Source organism: Festucalex cinctus, chromosome 3 (assembly GCF_051991245.1).
Source record: "Festucalex cinctus isolate MCC-2025b chromosome 3, RoL_Fcin_1.0, whole genome shotgun sequence".
Classification (NCBI taxonomy): Eukaryota; Metazoa; Chordata; class Actinopteri; order Syngnathiformes; family Syngnathidae; genus Festucalex; species Festucalex cinctus.
The window spans coordinates 15,928,957-15,948,277 of record NC_135413.1 but is presented as its reverse complement, the minus strand read 5'-3'; the positions used below and the strand labels follow the sequence as shown (position 1 = coordinate 15,948,277).

Sequence of the window (19,321 nt, the reverse complement as noted above, 5' to 3'; positions counted from 1 at the left end):
TTTATTTCCAACACAACTTCTTACAGTCTTTTGCTACTCTATTGTGTCATTTTCAGAAAGACGATTCAACAAATTAAAAAAATATATATATCCAGGGTTTAAGTTATGTATGCTGCATATACTCATTAATATTATTGTTGTTTTTAGATTAGTTTTTCTTTTCCTTCTCTTTTATTAGTCAATCCAGTCAATCCTATTGAATCATGCGCCACAAACATATCACGATGTAAAATTCCACTTGTTGGTAAGTGACAAAGGTAATCATCAGAGGGAACAGCTTGCCCTCGAAAAGAGGTTTGATCTCACCCAACATTTCTCAAGGCATCTTGCCACTCATATTTGCCAAGTTAACACAGCCTGTAATTAAATGTGGGCAGTACTTGCTGGAATGGGCGGCATCACACCTGGCAGGGTGGAAGAATTCAACCTGCTAGAGTTGAGCAATAACAGAGGTGAATGGACGGGGAGACCAGGAAGTTTGTCTCTCTCCCAGCAAGTCCTCCAACAATAAATGACCATATTGCACCAAAATACGTTTATTGTTGGAGGACTGTCTCTCACTAACTGTTGGAAACAAAATCATAGTAGATAACGTCTATAATAACTTGGGTGGAGCATTCACAAGTACAAGTAAATAAGTACTTTTACAGATAGGAATCACGCATGCACCTACTTTCTGGCAACGAAACAGTTACATTGTTGTCAAACTGTCAATTAGTCTAATGAGGTGCAAGATTTTACTTTGAGGAAGAGAAAAGGTCTCTGCCTGTTTATCATATTCATGAAAGTGTGCAGATAGAAGAACAAATTTGTGGAAGGAAATAGCGAGAGAAAAAAAAAAAGATACATTTAGTTTATATAAGGTGGTATCCAAAATCTCCCAACAGGACGGTCTCTCGGAACTTTAGTGGACTTCAGTGCATATTGATACTACTGTTGAATATCATCAAACATTATTCTACTGAAACGGGCCTTTGCTTCTACTGTAAACATTTGGAAGATACAACTTTATTTTGCCCTGTGATTGACTGGCAGTCACACCGGGGTCGGGGTGTATCCCTCTTCACACGAAAAGTCAGTTGGGATTTGCTCCAGCACACCTGTGAATCAAATGAGGACAAACATTGTCGAAAACGAACAGCTTGTTTGGTGGTTATTCCATCCATCCATCCATTTTCTTGACCGCTTATTCCTCACAAGGGTCGCGGGGGGTGCTGGCGCCTATCTCAGCTGGCTCTGGGCAGTAGGCGGGGGACACCCTGGACTGGTTGCCAGCCAATCGCAGGGCACACAGAGATGAACAACCATACACGCTCACACGCACACCTAGGGACAATTTGGAGCGCCCAATTAACCCGCCATGCATGTCTTTGGAATGTGGGAGGAGACCGGAGTACCCGGAGAAGACCCACGCGGGCACGGGGAGAACATGCAAACGCCACCCAGGAAGGCCGGAGCCTGGACTCGAACCGGAGACCTCAGAACTGGGAGGCAGACGTGCTAACCATTCATTAGTCTTATTACTCAACAAGTGCACATTCACAGTCGTTGCGGCTATGCGTATTTCGATAATTAGAAGTGTGGCAACACAACGTGAGAGATCGACGTGTCCAGAATAAATTGCTACAGGTGTGTTTTGTTCTTTTTTTTTCTTAATAAAAAAAATAAAAAATACAATAAATAAATAAATAAATAAATAAATAAATAAATAAATAAAACAGTACTAAAGTGGTGTTTATGTGTTCCAAATTAAGTTTCATGATTTGCAACATTTTGGGATTTTTCTCTTCCAGCTATCCATTATCTGAAACACATACTGTATCTTTAATGGGGAAGCCAACCTGAAACAATTCTTCACAATAATGTGTTATATGTGACCTCACTAGTCTAAACATGACATTCTGATTATTACATTTGTGGAATATGAGTTATGAAGCAAAATCAGGCCATTTTTTATTCATCTCAAGGGGTGGCCATTTTGCCACGAGCTGTTGACTGAAGATGACATCACGGTTCTTCAGGGCTCAGGCAATGGCTCAGGCAACCAATCACAGCTCACCAGTTTTTTGAAGCTGACCTGTGATTGGTTGTATTTTGCTGCTTAACTCATATTCCATGAACAGAATACCATGTTTAGACTAGTGAGGCTGCATAGAACATATTTTTGTCAAAACGATTTTTGGGGTTGACTTCCTCTTTAATATCCCTTTATGAAAACTAACACAAATGCCTCACAATGCCTTCTTCTTTTTACAAATGGTCCTTCTATGTAACTCAAGCTGTCTCTCATGTTAATGCCATGTTTTTGAAATACACCTGTGATCTGAGCTGCGGGAATGTGTCAGCGATGTTGTGTTCACACAGTAGCAGACAGCAAAATAGATGGTTAAATTCATATGACATATAACATAATTGAGGTTAGCATGTTGGTGTGGCTGTCAACAACCGTTTTGGTTTACTGGCCACCACTTGCCCTTTGGTGGTCAACCTTGACAACCTTGCTATTCAAATAATAATACGAAAGATCAATGACTTTATGGACTATCTGATGGAGTGCAAGATGGGAAAATTAATAAAGCTTCTCAGAGCACAAATATGGGAGTGCAGCATACGCAGCCTCTTGTAGTGCCCAATAAAAATAATCAGAAAACCGTCTGGTTTATGGCAGCATTATGTTTAATGTGTTTTTAATAATTACAACATAGACGTGAGAACCTCTGCTCTTCAGAGTTACCTTTAACTACCATACCCACTGTTGAGAAGAATTCTCAAAAGTTGCCAGAGCAGCAACAGCAGCCAATAATAGAGTAATAGAGTGTAGTTATGCACTGTGCCGGTTGTTTGCTGAAATAAATTTAGCTGTCTCAGCCGGCGCACTAGGGGGGTGGAATGAGATTTTCCTTTCACTCGCTTATTGCATTTATAGTGAGGGAGGGCGTGAATAAAGGGACTGTTTTGGAGCTTTACTTGATTGTCCTCTTGACACTCAGGCTGACGACAAAAAAAATCTGACTGACTTGCAAAAGTCAACAAAAAGAGAGAGTTGCCAATCAAGCCAAGACGGAGAGCTCAGGTTCGTCAGAATTTGTTCTTCCATCAACTATGAGGTGAAAGTTTTGACATGGTAAATAAATATTGTTTCAGAGACAGAGAGCGAGAGAGATACTGCAAAACATCCATATGCTCATCTAACACACTTGTATTCCTCACATTCAGTGGATATAAGGAACATGTTGAATGATTCTGTTTGTTCACTAAAGAAAAAAACAAAAAACTTTCTCCTATACAAATCCTACCCAGAAGATGAGGGGGCGTTGCGCTCCTCAGAACTGGGGATTTGAAGCTGGCAAAGCAAGGGATCAGCACTGAGAGGCGTAGAGGACAGGAGGCTCTTGTATCACTTGTTTTGTGTTCTTGGCAGTTTTTTGTCCTTTGTTTCTGCTGGCATGGTTTATCCTTTGATTTCTAATGTACCATAAGCCCATACTGCTAAAGAAATGTTACTTTGTGTACATGTTTGTGCAACTTCAGTTTCAAAAGTGTGCTTTTTTTTGTTCTTGTTGTTGTGCCCTGGATTTCAAAGCATTTAGAGGCATATGTAAAAACAGTCCTCCAGACCCAGTAGAAGGTTTAACATAAAATTGTATCACTTCGGAAATAACACTACAGTATATAATACAGTATATATACAGTATATATATAGTATATATATATTTATTTAATTTACAACTAACTATGAATAATGTCATTCTAACTTGGTAGCCTCTTCAAGTAACAATAGAAGCTGGAGGACTTGGTTCAAAACATCAAGTCATTGAAACTGAGTTATATCAAATCTTAAAAGAGAAGTCAACCCAAAACATTTATTCACAATAGTGTAAATTTTTTTTATTAATATTGTGTTTGTAGAATATGAATTAAGAAGGAAAAGCTACCCGTTTATCCATCTCAGGGGACGGCCATTTTGCCACTTGCCCCCCCAACGTCTCCTTGAAGGACTGATGATGCTGTTTGTTACTGGCTGAATCTGAACCCACGATGACCCCCAGGGGCCACGAAATTGCACGTAAATGAAAGTCGGCAGCACACGTGATTATAGCAGTCTTCTTTGCTTGAATGAGGGGATACAAAGGTCGTTGTGTCAGTGTGTGAGCGACAGAGAGAGAGAGAGAGAGAGAGAGAGAGAGAGAGAGAGAGAGAGAGAGAGAGAGAGAGAGAGAGAGAGAGAGAGAGAGAGAATCCCCGCTATAAAATCATTGACATAAATTGATGATGCTGAAATTCCTAGTGAGACGTAATTGTTGATACTTATGTAAAGAAAAGAAAAACACATTTCAAGATAACCATTGTGTACAAAACTAAATCAATGGGTTTAGTTGGACAAAATCAGACATTATTTATTCAGACAGCATGCAACACAGCATGTATAGCTATTATGCACAGCATGAAAGGGGCAGGATGAGGCTCGACAATACAATCTTGCACCCAATCTGGAGATTCCGGTTGTGCTCAGTTGCAACCCACGCCCTCCCCACCCACCACACACACACACACACACACACACTTCATCCCTCCTCCTCCTCCTCGTCCTCACTCACCCTCCCGCTGCTCTCTATCCATGGCGCATCTCCATCCCTTAACTCCTGCACCGGCTCCTCAGCATCTCACCTAAAACAACAACAAAAGCACCACGAGCGGAGAAGCAGCTCAATAAAACAAGCTCGCGGTAAGGAAACTCTAATCTTTTGACGGCTTTTTCGCGCGTTGAGCTGTTGTATGAACAAGTAGAGCTGTGATCGGACTTAGTTTTTGCACATGTCAGTGAGGATGTGAGGAGGTTACACGCTTCTCTGTTAATTACAACACTCACCAACATAATACGGCGTCTTGTGATTTTGTTGTTTCTCTTTTTTCCCAATTGCAGCCCGTGATTCACAAGAAGTTCATCGTTCTGCTCAGGCTGTTCACGTCACATCATTTACGAGCGGTATGTGAATATTTATAGCCTACCTATATTTTAAAATGAAAATTTACATTTCTAATACTGTACTATTTCTTGTATATATATTTTCACAATGAAAAGATCACGTGGTACCCTCTCTCTCTCTCTCTCTCTCTCTCTCTCTCTCTCTCTCTCTCTCTCTCTCTCTCTCTCTCTCTCTCTCTCTCTCTCTCTCTGTAGCGAGAGTAAAATGCATCTTTGCGATGACTATAATCCGATTAAATTTCCCTGAGCTGTTTGTATTTTCTTCATGTGCGTGTGTGCGCGTGTTTACTGGCGTAATGCTGGACAAGCTGCATCCTTTGTCTCATTTGTGGAGATCTGTTATTCCGCAGTAATGCACTTTTGAAACAATTTGGGATAACCAATACCCTCGAGATTGCCATTTATTATACAAATATATATATTAAAAACTAGTAGGGATACGTTTTGTTTATTTTTTTTGTAGATATTTTATGACTTGTTCATTTGCTTTTTGTATTATTGTAGGCAATATGTGTCCTTAAAGAAACAGTGTGTAGGATTTACTGCCATCTAGTGGTGAACTAACCATTCATTTTAAAAAGCCACTATTACTTTCAATAATATGCAAAGAAATATGTTCACTTCAACGTACATTTTTTTAAATAATCATATAGGTCTAGTAATTACATAGGTTGCACCACACCTTACAGGAGACTAACATTTTTTGCTGCCATCTTTCTGCTACGGATACCCAAAGGAGAAAAACTTCAGAAACATAGTTAGCCTCTGTTATTGTGCTTGCAGCTAGTGTCGGACCCAATGGGTCAACTACTGCTTACCTCCCACAGCAGGAGCCCACAGGTGGTTGATGATCCCACCATTTGTCTCATTCTGCTTTGCTCTCGCTAGCTTTTCCTAGCATCTCCCAATAGCCACACCTGCTAGTTCTTGCTCGCTACTCCAGTGAGCTCTTGCTAGCCACTCTTGCTTGCCTCTCTCGGTAGCTGCTGCTTACCCGGCTGCTCACTCACTCCAAATAATTGGTAGTAATTGGTGGTAGGCTTACAAATTGGAGTCTCTCTGAGGCACCGTAGTGTGTGTGTTTCAAAATTGTTGCATTCTATTAGTTCACCACTCCCTTTGAACAATGTTTTGATTGATTGAAATGCCATCTGTAAGAGAAAACATGGTTAATGTTCAACATCGTATAAGCTACTATAATGTTGAGCATTATGAAATGCAATCCATTCAGGGAGAATATATGTGACATTTGGCCATTATATATTATAATAAACAGCTTTTCCCTGGCTATGAAAGACTTTACTGAGCCAACGGCGTACTGGAAAAATCTTAAGGGCCTCATGTTTCTTCATTACTTGCATCCTAAATCCCTCAGTCCCTCCCTCATCATCTACCTCTGACCTCATTTGTTTCCTTGTGTTCCACATTGTGTGTACATTGCAAGGATACCATTATTTTCAACACCTTTACTGCTATATTATCTCGCCAGCAGCACCTGTGCTCCTTCGCGACTGGCACTCGGCTGGTTTATCTTGCAAAGGCTATTATGAGCCTACTGTTATGGGATGTATGCATGCATTTTGGAGGGATACAAAAGACGAGACCGAAGTCCCCTTCCAGCTGTTGACACACTAGCATGGTCTGCGGTGTGGCACTTATAAACAAGGGGAGGACAGAAGACTTGCATATCAATACGCTCTAAATCAGTGAAGCATCTGTCTTCCTTCTCCGGAGGGCAGCAGGGTGTGAGGAGCTGGCAGCTTGATCATGACTGGAAGGAAAAACAAAACCTGTAGCTGTGGCATCACACAGGTCAGCCAGCCAGTTATGCGTCACATTCCGGCCAGCGAAAGCACTGCCACAGACGTTTTTGTTTTCTTAGGAGTCAAGATGATCATGGCGGGAAATCAATTAGTCAAAAATATTCAGTAGATAGCACTGATTTTTCATCTATCCATCCAGTTTGTTTTAATCAGGGTCAAGCTTGAGCTTGGTTGTTTATTTACTAAATTATTTAGTAAGATGTCGTCTCTTAGGGAAGGCTTTAACTTGTACAAAATAATTGTGTCGGAATGTAGGTACACACATCGCTGTTGATTGTTTTGTCAGGAGAGAATTTGAATTTCTATGTTGCAATGGAAAAGTAATGTGTAACTTGCTCACTTTCTATTCCCAAGTCCTATTATTTTGTCCCTATCAATAATGCAGTGCTGTAAGAGGCAAAAGTAATTATTTCCCACTTGTTTTCTAACCTGTCAACTACAATACATCAGCAGTAGAGTTGAGATTGCTTTTTTTTTTTTTTTTTTTTACCAAATCAGATTTTAGATTCACCACTTTGCGCCTTCACTAAACCTCAGATTGCCATTTTTCCATCCTCTGATTGGTTCACATATGTTTATCCCTCTGGTTGAGCTTAATATATGCAACAAAGATTCATTTACAGGGGAGGACAATGTCGGACTGGATTAAAAATTCATTTTTCAAGAAAAGTGGGACTTTATAAGGTTAGGTCAACCAACACTATTGCTAGCTGGCTTTTGTTTGTTTTTTTGTTGTTGCTACTTTCAGAGCAGTATGTGTGAGTGGAACAGTTAGCTTACACAGACAGGCATGAGCAAAAAAAAAAAAAGTGAGTATGATGTATTTTATTTAAAAAAGAATTATATTGATAAATATTGATTGTGAACGGCTATATCGTAGTATAGAGGTTTGGAGTTGGTGTATATTGATAAAGATTTTGTAATAATGATGACAGGATGGCAGCCAGTTCAGAGTGTATCCCGCCTACTGCCCAAAGAGAGGCTCAAGCACGCCTGCGACCCTCGTGAGGATAAGCAGTTCAGATAATGAATGAATGGATGGCATTCATCCTCAAATGCGCGAAATATCACTTCTTTAATGTCACATATAGTTATATGGCATTTTAATACAATCTATTACGATGTGATGGTGTGATCAAGAGATGGATTAGTTCACTTAAGTACTTACTGAAGCTCATTTCCAAAACGCATCACCTGCCACGGAATATTTGCAGTCATGTAGATTTGTTCCTCCAAGCAGATGCAAAATAAGAGCGGCAACATAACACAAAATGCATGTATTAATGTTTCTGTCATTCCATATGTATAAAAAAAAAAAATTCCCCTGAAGGCTTGATTTCATAATTGCTGTTGGATTCTAACTGTATTCAAACAGAATTGCTTATGATGTCAGATCTATTTCTTTCTCCAACCCGCAGAGTAAATGTCTTTGGTTTGGTGCTGTTTGTGATTAATGGAACATCAAAAGCTGATCTCAGCTCAATGCGACCAATTCACGCGGATATTAGTCTGCAACAGGGACACATATACAGCATTAATGAACAGGGAGCAGGCTTTGAAAAACATGGAGACAGAAAGAGAGCAATAATATCAGTGAAATGATGCACCGTGGGCGGCACCGTGGCTGACTGGTTAGCACGTCCGCCTCCCAGTTCTGAGGACTCCGGTTCGAGTCCAGGCTCCGGCCTTCCTGGGTGGAGTTTGCGTGTTCTCCCCGTTCCTGCGTGGGTCTTCTCCGGGTACTCCGGTCTCCTCCCACATTCCAAAGACATGCATGGCAGGTTAATTGGGCGCTCCGAATTGTCCCCACGTGTGCTTGTGAGTGTGGATGGTTGTTCCTCTCTGTGTGCCCTGCGATTGGCTGGCAACCAGTCCAGGGTGTTCCCCGCCTACTGCCCAAAGCCAGCTGGGATAGGCTACAGCACCCCCGTGACCCTTGTCAGGATTTAACGGTCAAGAAAATGGATGGATGATTCATCGTTTACTTGTGGTTTTGATTGTGGTCGCCTGTGCACAGCCACTTTGAGTGATGGAGAGTCAGGACTCTTAGGTGAACATACACCATCGCTTTAATCATGCACATGGGAGTGGGACAAATGGATGGCTGTGGACATCTTTTGAAAAAGTATTTTGCTTCCTTACGTCAAAGAGGTTAAAAGTGTGCAAGAGAAAGTTTCGCATTTTCATTCACAGAAACGAGCTACAAAGCATGGGTCTTTATCTGAACTGGTATTACAGGCTAAATTACCCATAAGAGGAAAATTGACTGAAAAAAATGCTACTGTGTGCCTTGTATACTGATTTTGTTGTTTGGGACTGTAGGAAAAAAAATCTTTAAGAAATCACTTTTCAAAGGGAGTTCAGATACACAAGCAGGAAAACAAGATAAGAAAAGAAAAATATATCTATTTATAAACCTGATTCGCCAATTCCAGCTATGTTAAAGAAAACGTGTTTGTCAGGTAAGAGCAGAAACTGTTGCAAGCAGTACACTGAACAGCTGAAAGAAAAAAGTTGTATAATAAAGATTCATTTATGATACAAATATGGTAATACAAAAAGCACCGCCACTGAATATGGTTAACGAATCTTGAACGTGAAATTTCTCACAAGCCCTGTAATGAGTTTTTCAATAGTTTTTTAAATGTGATTATTTTAATGAGGCTTTTAAGTCTTTGTTTGGGGATGAAAGAGTGAGTGTGAGAGAGAGAGAGAGAGAGAGAGAGAGAGAGAGAGAGAGAGAGAGAGAGAGAGAGAGAGAGAGAGAAGAGAAGGGAGAGGGAGGGAGGGAGGGAGGGAGTGAGAGGGAAGGAGAGAGAGAGAGAGAGAGAGAGAGAGAGGAGAGAGAGAGAGAAGGGAGAGGGAGGGAGTGAGAGGGAAGGCGAGAGAGAGAGAGAGAGAGAGAGAGAGAGAGAGAGAAGGGAGAGGGAGGGAGGGAGGGAGGGAGTGAGAGAGAGAGAGAGAGAGAGAGAGAGAGAGAGAAGGGAGAGGGAGGGAGGGAGGGAGTGAGAGGGAAGGCGAGAGAGAGAGAGAGAGAGAGAGAGAGAGAGAGAGAGAGAAGGGAGAGGGAGGGAGGGAGGGAGTGAGAGGGAAGGAGAGAGAGAGAGAGAGAGAGAGAGAGAGAGAGAGAGAGAGAGAGAGAGAGAGAGAATGCACAGACTGAGCACCGAGTGGAGCAAGATTACTTCTGTTGATCGCGGTGAGTACAATCCGTGTATTTTGGTGAGGCTTCGCATTATCAAGCATTCGCTGAAAGTGCTGAAGCACACGCCAAAAGGTGGGTACTTCCATCAATCATCAATTCCAGTCAATGACGATGCCCCCCTCTGCAAATTGTCAGATGTGCCGTCTGCCGAAGCCCAGCAAGGCACAACAGTCCCAAACACGGTAGACTAAACGAAAATGAAAGTGCACCTGCTGAGCACACGGGCACCAGCCTATGATTTTTCATTAACACCCAAAACTGACATTCAAAGTACAAAAAAGTTGATTAAAAATAAGAAAAAGCCTGCACCTTATGAGGGCCTTAAAGAATAGCCGCGGAAACATAAAAATGAGCAAAGGTTGTGCTTGGATAAAGTTGACCAAATCAATCAAGATGAAATCTCTTTTTGTGTGTATGTTGTGTATTTGTGTGTATCATCAGTGTGAAGGATGTAGAGGCATTGGGGTGGAGGAACAGGATGGAGTGCTCCTGGAAGACGGTGTTGCTGCTGGTGTGTGCTTCACTGGGGGTCCAGTACACGGCCATTCGCACCCTGAGGGACTCGCTGGCTGGACCGTGTCAGGGTGTTTACCAGTGTCAGAACAGACATCACAAAGGTACCACAACCAGTCCCAACATCAAACATTAACTCGACAATGTGCAATTTCTTAGGAAATTGCGTGTGAAGGCTGTGAGGCTGAATGAAAAACAGGAATTGATTTTGAAGTATAATGAATGACATGGAATGATATTCATTGATCCGGATATGGCTGAGCATGTTGAAGTGGAAATGGTTTGAATTCATCAAGATATGTTCAAGTAGTTGAAGGAGGAAAAACAGTGGAATTATAATAATAAAATAGAAGGGGAAAAAGAAGGAAAGGGGAAGCAGGGAAACAAAGAAGGAAAGACGTAAGACAAGAAAGGAAAGAAGCAGGTTTGATATTAGGCCAGTTCTGGGTCACTTCCTGTTGAAATCAAGGCACTTCCTGTTGAAATTGGGTCACTCCCTGTTGACATTAGGCCTGTCAAGACGCGATCGGTGACCCCTGCATGATCGGCGACTTACTGTAGAGTACAACAATGCAGACTCACTATAATGTAATGACGTCAAAAGTAAAATGTTCATCTTATAGAATAAAACATTACTTAGTTACTTTAAAATGCATCAATAATCTATATATTTTTTTTTTCATGTTGTATCGTGTTTTTATGAACGCGCACTATCACACACGCATATAAAGGTATTTGTTCTAGTGTAGTTGCCATAGTTGGCTATCCAAGATGGCCGATCTTCTGCGCATGCACGTCACCGACAAGGCCCTGACAAGGCCCTTTCTGGGTCACTTCCTGTTGAAACAGGTCACTTCCTGTTGAAATTAGGTTGCTGCTGGGTCACTTCCTGTTGAAATCAGGTCACTTCTGTTACTTTTAGGCCACTTCTGGGTCGCTTGCTGTTGAAATCAGGTCACTTTCTGTTGATTTTAGGCCCCTTCCAGGTAACTTCCTGTTGAAATAATCTCACTTCATGTTTAAATCAGGTCGCCTCCTATTGATTTTACCCTGCCTCCACATGCTATGGGAAAGATGAACCTTAACACTCGTACACTCCTAATTATGACTGAGTTCTGTTCATGTGCTTTGGTTGTTGCAGCATCAAAATACACCGGGCAGCTCACGCCGTCTTTGCTCGTAAAATCGAACAATTACGACAAATAATGAGTTGTAAAGGACAGCACATTAAACTGTATGCTACGTAATTGTATAGTTTCTAAAACAACCTGCTAGCGGACTACGTCTTTATAAGTGCTAAATTTTCTTGTCACTTATGAATCCTGCGGCACTCTCCGTCATGTTGAAATTTGAAAAGTCTCTCAGCTTGGAAACTCGGGTATCAAAATTAATTCCCAGTTGTCCAGTGGAAAATACAACATGACGGGACGTTGACGTGCAATTTTCTACTCGACATGTGGTATTCACCATAATAGACCACATGAAGTCAGCATTAGGCCACTTCCGGGTCACTTCCTGTTGAAATTGGGGCAGGAAATGTTGCGTTTGTGTGGTAAATGCCATCGTCAGGCAAACGCTGAACAGTTGAAAGTTGAAACGGTTTGAATCTGTTAATAAATGTAGATATTGTAGTGGAAAAAGCAAAAAGGGGTAAGGTGTTAAGAATCAAGTAGGGTATGGATTTAATATTCATCCCTAAAGTGAAATGAATGAGTAAAATGTTTTGAATGTCACATGCCTTCACACAATGATGCAGACAAGATCATGTCAGTGGTAGTGAGAGAGATAAACATTAACTTGCGGTATACCATTTTTGTTACAAAAGAAAGTGAGTTTAGTCAAGACAGGTCTAATGACAAGGGAATCATGTTGCAGTTCAAGCCAAAGAAAGAGGAGAGCACATCATTAACCCGATGAATTCCCAAAGAGCAGTGTGAAAGAAGAAATGTGATTCGTGATTTGTTTTACAATCATCCTCCAATTTTTCCTCCATTAATCCCCTCTTATACTGTGCCTGTTACTGGCACCCCCATTTGCAATCAACTCCTCATCAGCAGTAATTACATGTTAGCTGTTTGTGCTATATATAGCGATTCAGCATTTCACAAGTCCCCACAGTAACCACAAGAACAACCGCTTCTTCCAAATAATTGTTACTTTCTTGCCAGGCTTGTATTGTTTACCATTTCCTACCTATCAGTGATGATCACAATTGATTACCTCTCAATTTAAAATAGTTGTTTTAAAATGATCCAAGTACTGTAGCCCCTCGTGAATTTACACGCCAAGAAATTCAAGGTTAGATTTTTATTTAATCAAAGCTCATGACATTATTATGTGATTATTTCTTTAAGAATTGACACTTAAAATAGTCAATCTCCCTTCATTAAAGATTGAAAATAGTAAGAACGGCCAAATAAGGTATTTCCTGTTCACGGACAAAATGTGTTAGTAGATTTTGTGAGGCTGCTGTGGCTGTCGTCTCTTGAAAATCGTATGAATGTTCAGGACTGTCTAGATTGGCAGACTGGGGTTGCGGTCTGCCTTTTTAAGTAGCAGTAAATCCTCAGCCTTCCTTGGAAAGTATAATACTCCCTGCTGTATTCCCGAGGATTGGTGAGGTGAGTCGAGATTCCTGACCTCCAATTCAGGAGATGCAATACACCAACGTGCTATGCTTGCCAAGGTAGCCTACTAGGACATGCCTGGAAGTTCGCCTGACCAGGATGTGTGATTTGGAAAAGGCAATCGACCGGGTTCCTTATGGTATCCAGTGCGAGTAAGCCAGGATGACTTGGACCGAGGCCCGCAACTGCAGGTCATTTGGTACCTGTACAATTTGAGCAGAAGCTCGGTTAACACTGACAGTGTTAGACTCTGCCAAGGCTCCGCATCAGTGGCAGCCGATTGTGGCAATTCCAGGAAGAGAATCCGCACACAACCAATGTAAACATGTTGAGCATTGTCAGCATACATTTGTATGAGTATTTTTGCATTGTTCTGGTAGATCATATACATACCTGTAGAGCGAAAAAACTGGTCGAAAACTGGCCTTCAGAGACCCCTTCAGGACAGTCAAGGTAGGATGTCTTGACACCACTGACCATAACGCACTGTTTTTGGATATTGAGATATGATTTCATCCAGTTTAAAGCTTGTTCTGGGAAAAAAAGTGTTTTGCTAATATAATTTTATGGTCAAGTGTTATTTTTTATTTTTTTTATTGGAACACACTGGTAGTGTCCTTGATTAAGTAATGGGAGAGGTTCAGCTAATAATTTAACAATCCATTTATCATTTATATTTGAGACCACTGGTATGACAAATAATGCCTTCTGCATTCCAAAAACATACACTATAGGTTTATTGCAGTCTGTAGGGGTATGATTGTTTTTATGTGCCTGGAAATTGGTTGTCCATGGTGTGCTTCGCCCAACGTCAACTGTGATGTCATCTTCATTCGACAGCAAGTGTCATAATGGCCGCTCCTGAGATGGATAAAAATGACTGGATTTTACTGCATAACTCATATTCCACAAATGTAATGTTTAGATTAGTGAGGTCACGTTATTGTCAAGAAATGAAGGTTGACTTCCCCTTTAACTTGCATTTGGACTGAAAAACATACTGATTTTGCTTTTCTTCCTCAAAGAATCCAACTGGAGAACCTTGTGTGATGACAGTTGGATGTCCATGGAGTCCCCTCAGAAGCACATCCTGCTTTTTGCCACCACGCGCAGCGGTTCATCCTTCACTGGTCAGCTACTCAACCAGCACCCTGAAGTCTTTTATATGTTTGAACCTCTCTACCACGTCCAGCAGGCCTTCACAAATTCCAGCGGCAGGATTCGTCGCACTTTGGACCGCCGGGCCCTGCTGGGAGCGTACAGAGACCTCCTGCTCAATTTGTACAAATGCGACCTTCACTTTATCGAGAATTACATCCGACCTGAGCCCCAGGACCATGTCACGAATTCTTTCTTTCGTAGAAGCTCTAGTCATGCCCTTTGTTCTCCTCCCGTTTGTCTGGAAGTAGGGAATGGAGCAGCACTCGATCCACCTGAAGAAAGTTGGTGTACCAAGAAATGTGGCATCTTGAACCTCACTGCCGCGTCAAGGTCGTGTCTGTCAAGAGGCCACATAGCCATCAAGACTGTTCGGATCCCCGAGGTGAGGGACCTGCGAACTGTGGTCGAAGATCCACGTCTGGACCTAAAGATCATCCACCTGGTGAGGGACCCCAGAGCCATTCTTGCCTCGCGCATGACAGCCTTTTCAGATCAGTTTCGTGCTTGGAAGATATGGAATGCGACAGGGCGGCAACCGCGTTACGTGGACCTATCGCAGATCACCAGCACCTGCAAAGATATGCTGGCGTCGGCAGAAGCGGGACTGCAGAGACCTGCTTGGCTGCAGGGTCGCTATCTGTTAGTGAGATATGAAGACTTAGCATTTAACCCGAAACACGTGGCCAATGAGCTTTACCAGTTTATTGGCCTCGAGATGGAGGACAGGGTACAGACTTGGATTACAAGGAACACCAAAAGCAATTTGTCTGCTCCATTTGAATGGAATTACAAGTACTCCACCACCAGAGACTCCAGAATGACTGCTGAGAGTTGGAGGCTTCGTCTGGGCTACGATATTGTCCGGACTGTGCAGAATCTGTGTAACGACACTTTGGGCCTGCTGGGATACAGACGTGTTCATTCTTCAGTCCAACTAAGAAACTTGTCGCATAGTCTTGTTGAACCCATCCCATTTCAACCCAACCTTTCTCAAACTTGGGTCACGAACAAAAATGGTTAGGCAAGTAGAATGTAGGGAGACCGGGGCTCGTTGTATCACAGGTAAGTTGTTACATTGCAATTTCCTTCTCCACCAGAGGGCGCAACGAAAAAGTGGAATACTAGTTGTTTTGCTTTTTGTTTTCGTATAAATGGTCCCAGTTGTGTACTGTCTGAGAAGAGAATAGCACATTGTGAGCTGAGATGAGTGCCAGTTATCTGTTTTGCACAACCCAAAGTAATTTTTTTCACCTTCATATATTTTCAAACAGGTGTCGTACATAGAAAAATTCTAGCAGCAAATCACGTGGACTCGTTACAGGACAGATTCAGGCATCTTTTCATGCCTCAGTCACTGCTCTGTTTTAAGCTAACTTTAAACTAGAGCAACTATTAGCTAAGATGTTAGTTTGGGGCAACTCGTCTCAGTCATTTTGGGGTTTGTTGTCAAATATGCAGAGAATGCACCTCTGGCAAACCTGTTTACGTATTTCAGAATTGTTCTTCAGATGATGAGTCTGAAGAGTGAGGAATTTAGTTTGCTAGGTTTTGTTTCATTGATAAAAATGGATTTTCCAGTTGTTGGAACGACAGAATGCCCACATGTCAGGAATGATTTAAGTGCTTTGTTTATTTATTTTTAATTGAATTTAATCTCAATATTGCAATTTAATGGAAGCAAAACAGACATTTGCGGCTGAGAGCTATAACCTACATGCCAGCAGTTCCTAAGGACTTTAACTTATTTCATAATTTATTTCAATTTGCTCAATGACTATAGTAACTTGTCAAGATCAATGATAAACAATTTCTCTGGCTGTAAAAACAAACAAAACAAAACAGGAGAACAAGGATAAGTTTGTCCTTGTTTTATTAGTTGCAAAATCCAATGTGACATCTCACCCCATATAGTGTGACAACTTACCCATTGGTGGGGCAACATGTCACGTGTTCACTTCCTCTATTTGATGGCTTATAACTGCACTGACACAAAGTACAAAAATGACCTAAATAAAAAAAATGTACCCAAGATTTTGTTTTTTCATTTGATATACATTGTGTTCATATGTGATGTATTGATTCCAAGAAATATATAAAAGTATAAAAAGTGATACAACTTGCCTCGGCTCCACCTATATGTAATTTTTTTCGGTATTTATTTGGATGTTTTGTTTGGGAGGAAGTTTGAATTTGTACTTTGGGAAACTTTCCAACGAGTCCTTATAATAATAATAATAATAATAATAATAATAATAATAACAGAGTATCTCTGTTATGTATTTATAGATTCATCTTTTTACCTGTGATTCAATGCTCTGTCATGTTGCTAAAAGTAATTACAGTAAAATGAAAAACATGATTTATGTAAATCTCTTTTGTTTGAATATTGATGTGCCAGGTATCAAAAGGTGTGACATTTGCATATGGCCGAATTAAATTACATAACATATTTCTATGCGTTTAAGTATTTATTATTCTGTCAATTATATAACAATGTCACATAACTGCTACAAAAATACACATGTGCAAATGTTTTACTTTGATGTAATAATTGCCCACCAAATTGGAATTCCATTCAGGTACTTTGTCCTTCACCCAAACATACTGCTCGTCTTTGGGCGAGAAATGCAAATTCTTACAACTGGAATTCAATGTATTTATATGCAACGGAGCAGATAACTTAGAAGTCTCCGTTCTTTGTAGAGAGGCATCGCCGCAGATCAGAGAGTTAGGTTGCTCCTAATATTAGAAGTCAACCTTTGCATCATATCTCAATATCATTTATGTGTAGAATTTTTAAGATTTTTTTTTTGTGAGGTAAGAACTGATTCTGCATGAATCATAATAATTTTGCTTCCATTCAAACGACATCATATTTCTGTGGCAACTGTAATGGTCGACTACTGAGAGCGGCGCTCTTTAATACTCAAGCCAGTACAGTACTGGCTTCAGGAAATGCATGCAATTTTAGCAAAATGTTCAGGTATCTCTGTAGGGATTATTACAGTAAACCTGAGGTAAAATTGGCTCTTCAATAATATATTTAGTCCATCTACTTTCTATCTTTCCTGCAGCTGCCCTTAGAATTGCTGACACCACAAATATCTCTACATGGATCTAAAGATCCTGGGGAGGGCAAACAGGATTTCAATTGCATAGTAAAAAAAAAAAAAAAAAACCTAATCTGCAGTCTTTTCACAAACTGCTCATAAATTAAACTTTTAGTCCAGTCAAGAAAATGTACGTCATCATTTTTGTTGCTATTCTCTCCCTGTCATGCAAGCTGCAAGTGGACTGAGTCAGCTGGAAGCTAATTACCCATTTCTTTGCACTCAATAATAGCAGTCTCTTTCCATCCCCTTGACTGTGCTGACAAAATCTTATCAATACTGGTAAAATTATGAGGTGCATGCTGCGAGGGGGATGGGGACACAAAATCCATACTTTCCTGTCTGGAAGCTAGGTAGATGATCCAAATACAATACGTTGTATAAGTTTTTATTTATTGGCTCACTGGTGTAAAGCAAGAGAAAGCACTATATTTGCTGCAGCTCTGATTTACTTGTAAGCCACTGTGGAAAATACAAATCTAAGTAGTTAATGCGCATTTATTAACATACTGATTCAAATTATCTTTTGAGCGTCGGCAGAAACAGCCCACACAATCACAATACAACATGTCAGTTGGCTGTTTGATTGGCAAACTCGGACTGACGAGGTCATACCTCTGGACAGAGAGCAGGCGTGAGATGCAGAAAGTCAGATAGATTCACAAATTACTGCAAAAGCAACCACAAGTTCACAATTTATTCACTATTTATTCGTACTTAATGTGATTAAATATATAATAAATGATTTTAGAATGAAGGAAAACCTTTTATGCATATTCACTGCTTCAAATGCTTAAATCGGAAGTCAACCCAAAATGTTCTATTAGGGCTGGCGATTCCATTTCGAGTCGCAAGACTTCAATTCAATTCGATTTCGATTGGTCCCAATTCGATTTCATTCACTCCAGTTCGATCTGATATCAATTAATTATGGTACATCAATTCTTGTTATGGACATGATAAAAACTCCAAACAAATATTAAATTCCAAAGTAAATTTTGCGGAGGCAGGAAGTGGTCAAATGATTTAGTTTATTAATGAAAGTATCACATTAGAATCACTTCAATGTTTGACATCAGCAAGGATGAGATGGAAATATTTTCATAATTCTAATTCAATAATTGTAAATCCATCCATCCATCCATTGCTCCTCACAAGGGTCGCGGGGTGCTGGAGCCTATCCCAGCTGGCTCTGGGCAGTAGGCGGGGTACACCCTGAACTGGTTGCCAGCCAATCACAGGTCACACAGAGACGAACCATCCACACACACAAAGCACACCTAGGGACAATTCGGAGCACCCAATTAACCTGCTATGCATGTCTTTGGAATGTGGGAAGAGACCGGAGTACCCGGAGAAGACCCACGCAGGAACGGGGAGAACATGCAAACTCCACCTAGGAAGGCCGTAGCCGAGTCCTCAGAATTGGGAGGCGGACGTGCTAACCAGTCATCCACTGTGCCGCCCATAATTGTAAATATAAATTTAAAAGGTTCTGAATTTTCTTAAAGCGCAATAAGTGAGTCCTTTCATAAATGTAAGAAATGTAAGAAATTCATTTGAACAACAAATTTCAAGAAAACAGTAAGATACAAACAAAATGTGGCCTTTAAAATTCTCTTTTTTTAAGAATCTATGGGAAAAGAAAATATTAAAATAATCGATTCATGTTTTTTTTTTATCAATTTCTGGCTTGAAAATGAAAATCAATTCAATATCAACTATTAGATTCATTTTGTCACGCCGCCACCAGGCGTGGCGGCTCATGCTTTTATTTTTGTGTCTCTGTTTCCCGTTTTACTCTGAAATCCTAACTCTCCTCTCACCCCAGGTCACTTGCCCTTCCTGCCGCTCACTCATTACCGGTCCCCGCCCATGATTATCACCACCTGCCA

General features: G+C 40.8%; 1 protein-coding gene across 3 annotated transcripts; it reads left to right on the top strand.

Annotated features, from left to right (window-relative positions):
- Positions 1–4,616: 4,616 nt before the first annotated feature.
- Positions 4,617–16,521, top strand: LOC144015762 (carbohydrate sulfotransferase 1). Of its 3 annotated transcripts, XM_077516076.1 has the most exons (4): positions 4,617–4,726; positions 4,925–4,987; positions 10,457–10,632; positions 14,181–16,521. In XM_077516076.1, exons 3-4 carry the CDS (start codon positions 10,494–10,496, stop codon positions 15,335–15,337), a joined length of 1,296 nt encoding a protein of 431 aa, XP_077372202.1. In that variant the 5' UTR covers positions 4,617–4,726; positions 4,925–4,987; positions 10,457–10,493; the 3' UTR covers positions 15,338–16,521. The 3 variants fall into 3 exon arrangements, with proteins under 3 accessions (XP_077372202.1, XP_077372203.1, XP_077372204.1); XM_077516077.1 differs by lacking the exons at positions 4,617–4,726; positions 4,925–4,987 and adding an exon at positions 9,935–10,009; XM_077516078.1 differs by lacking the exons at positions 4,617–4,726; positions 4,925–4,987 and having other exon boundaries at positions 10,498–14,285; positions 14,351–16,521.
- The last annotated feature ends 2,800 nt before the right edge of the window (positions 16,522–19,321 follow it).

Coding starts and splice junctions, on each gene's coding strand:
- LOC144015762 (XM_077516076.1), top strand. CDS start 10,494: ATGGAGTGCTCCTGGAAGACGGTGTTGCTGCTGGTGTGTGCTTCACTG. Junction 10,633..14,180: donor TCAGAACAGACATCACAAAG/GTACCACAACCA, acceptor TCTTCCTCAAAG/AATCCAACTGGAGAACCTTG.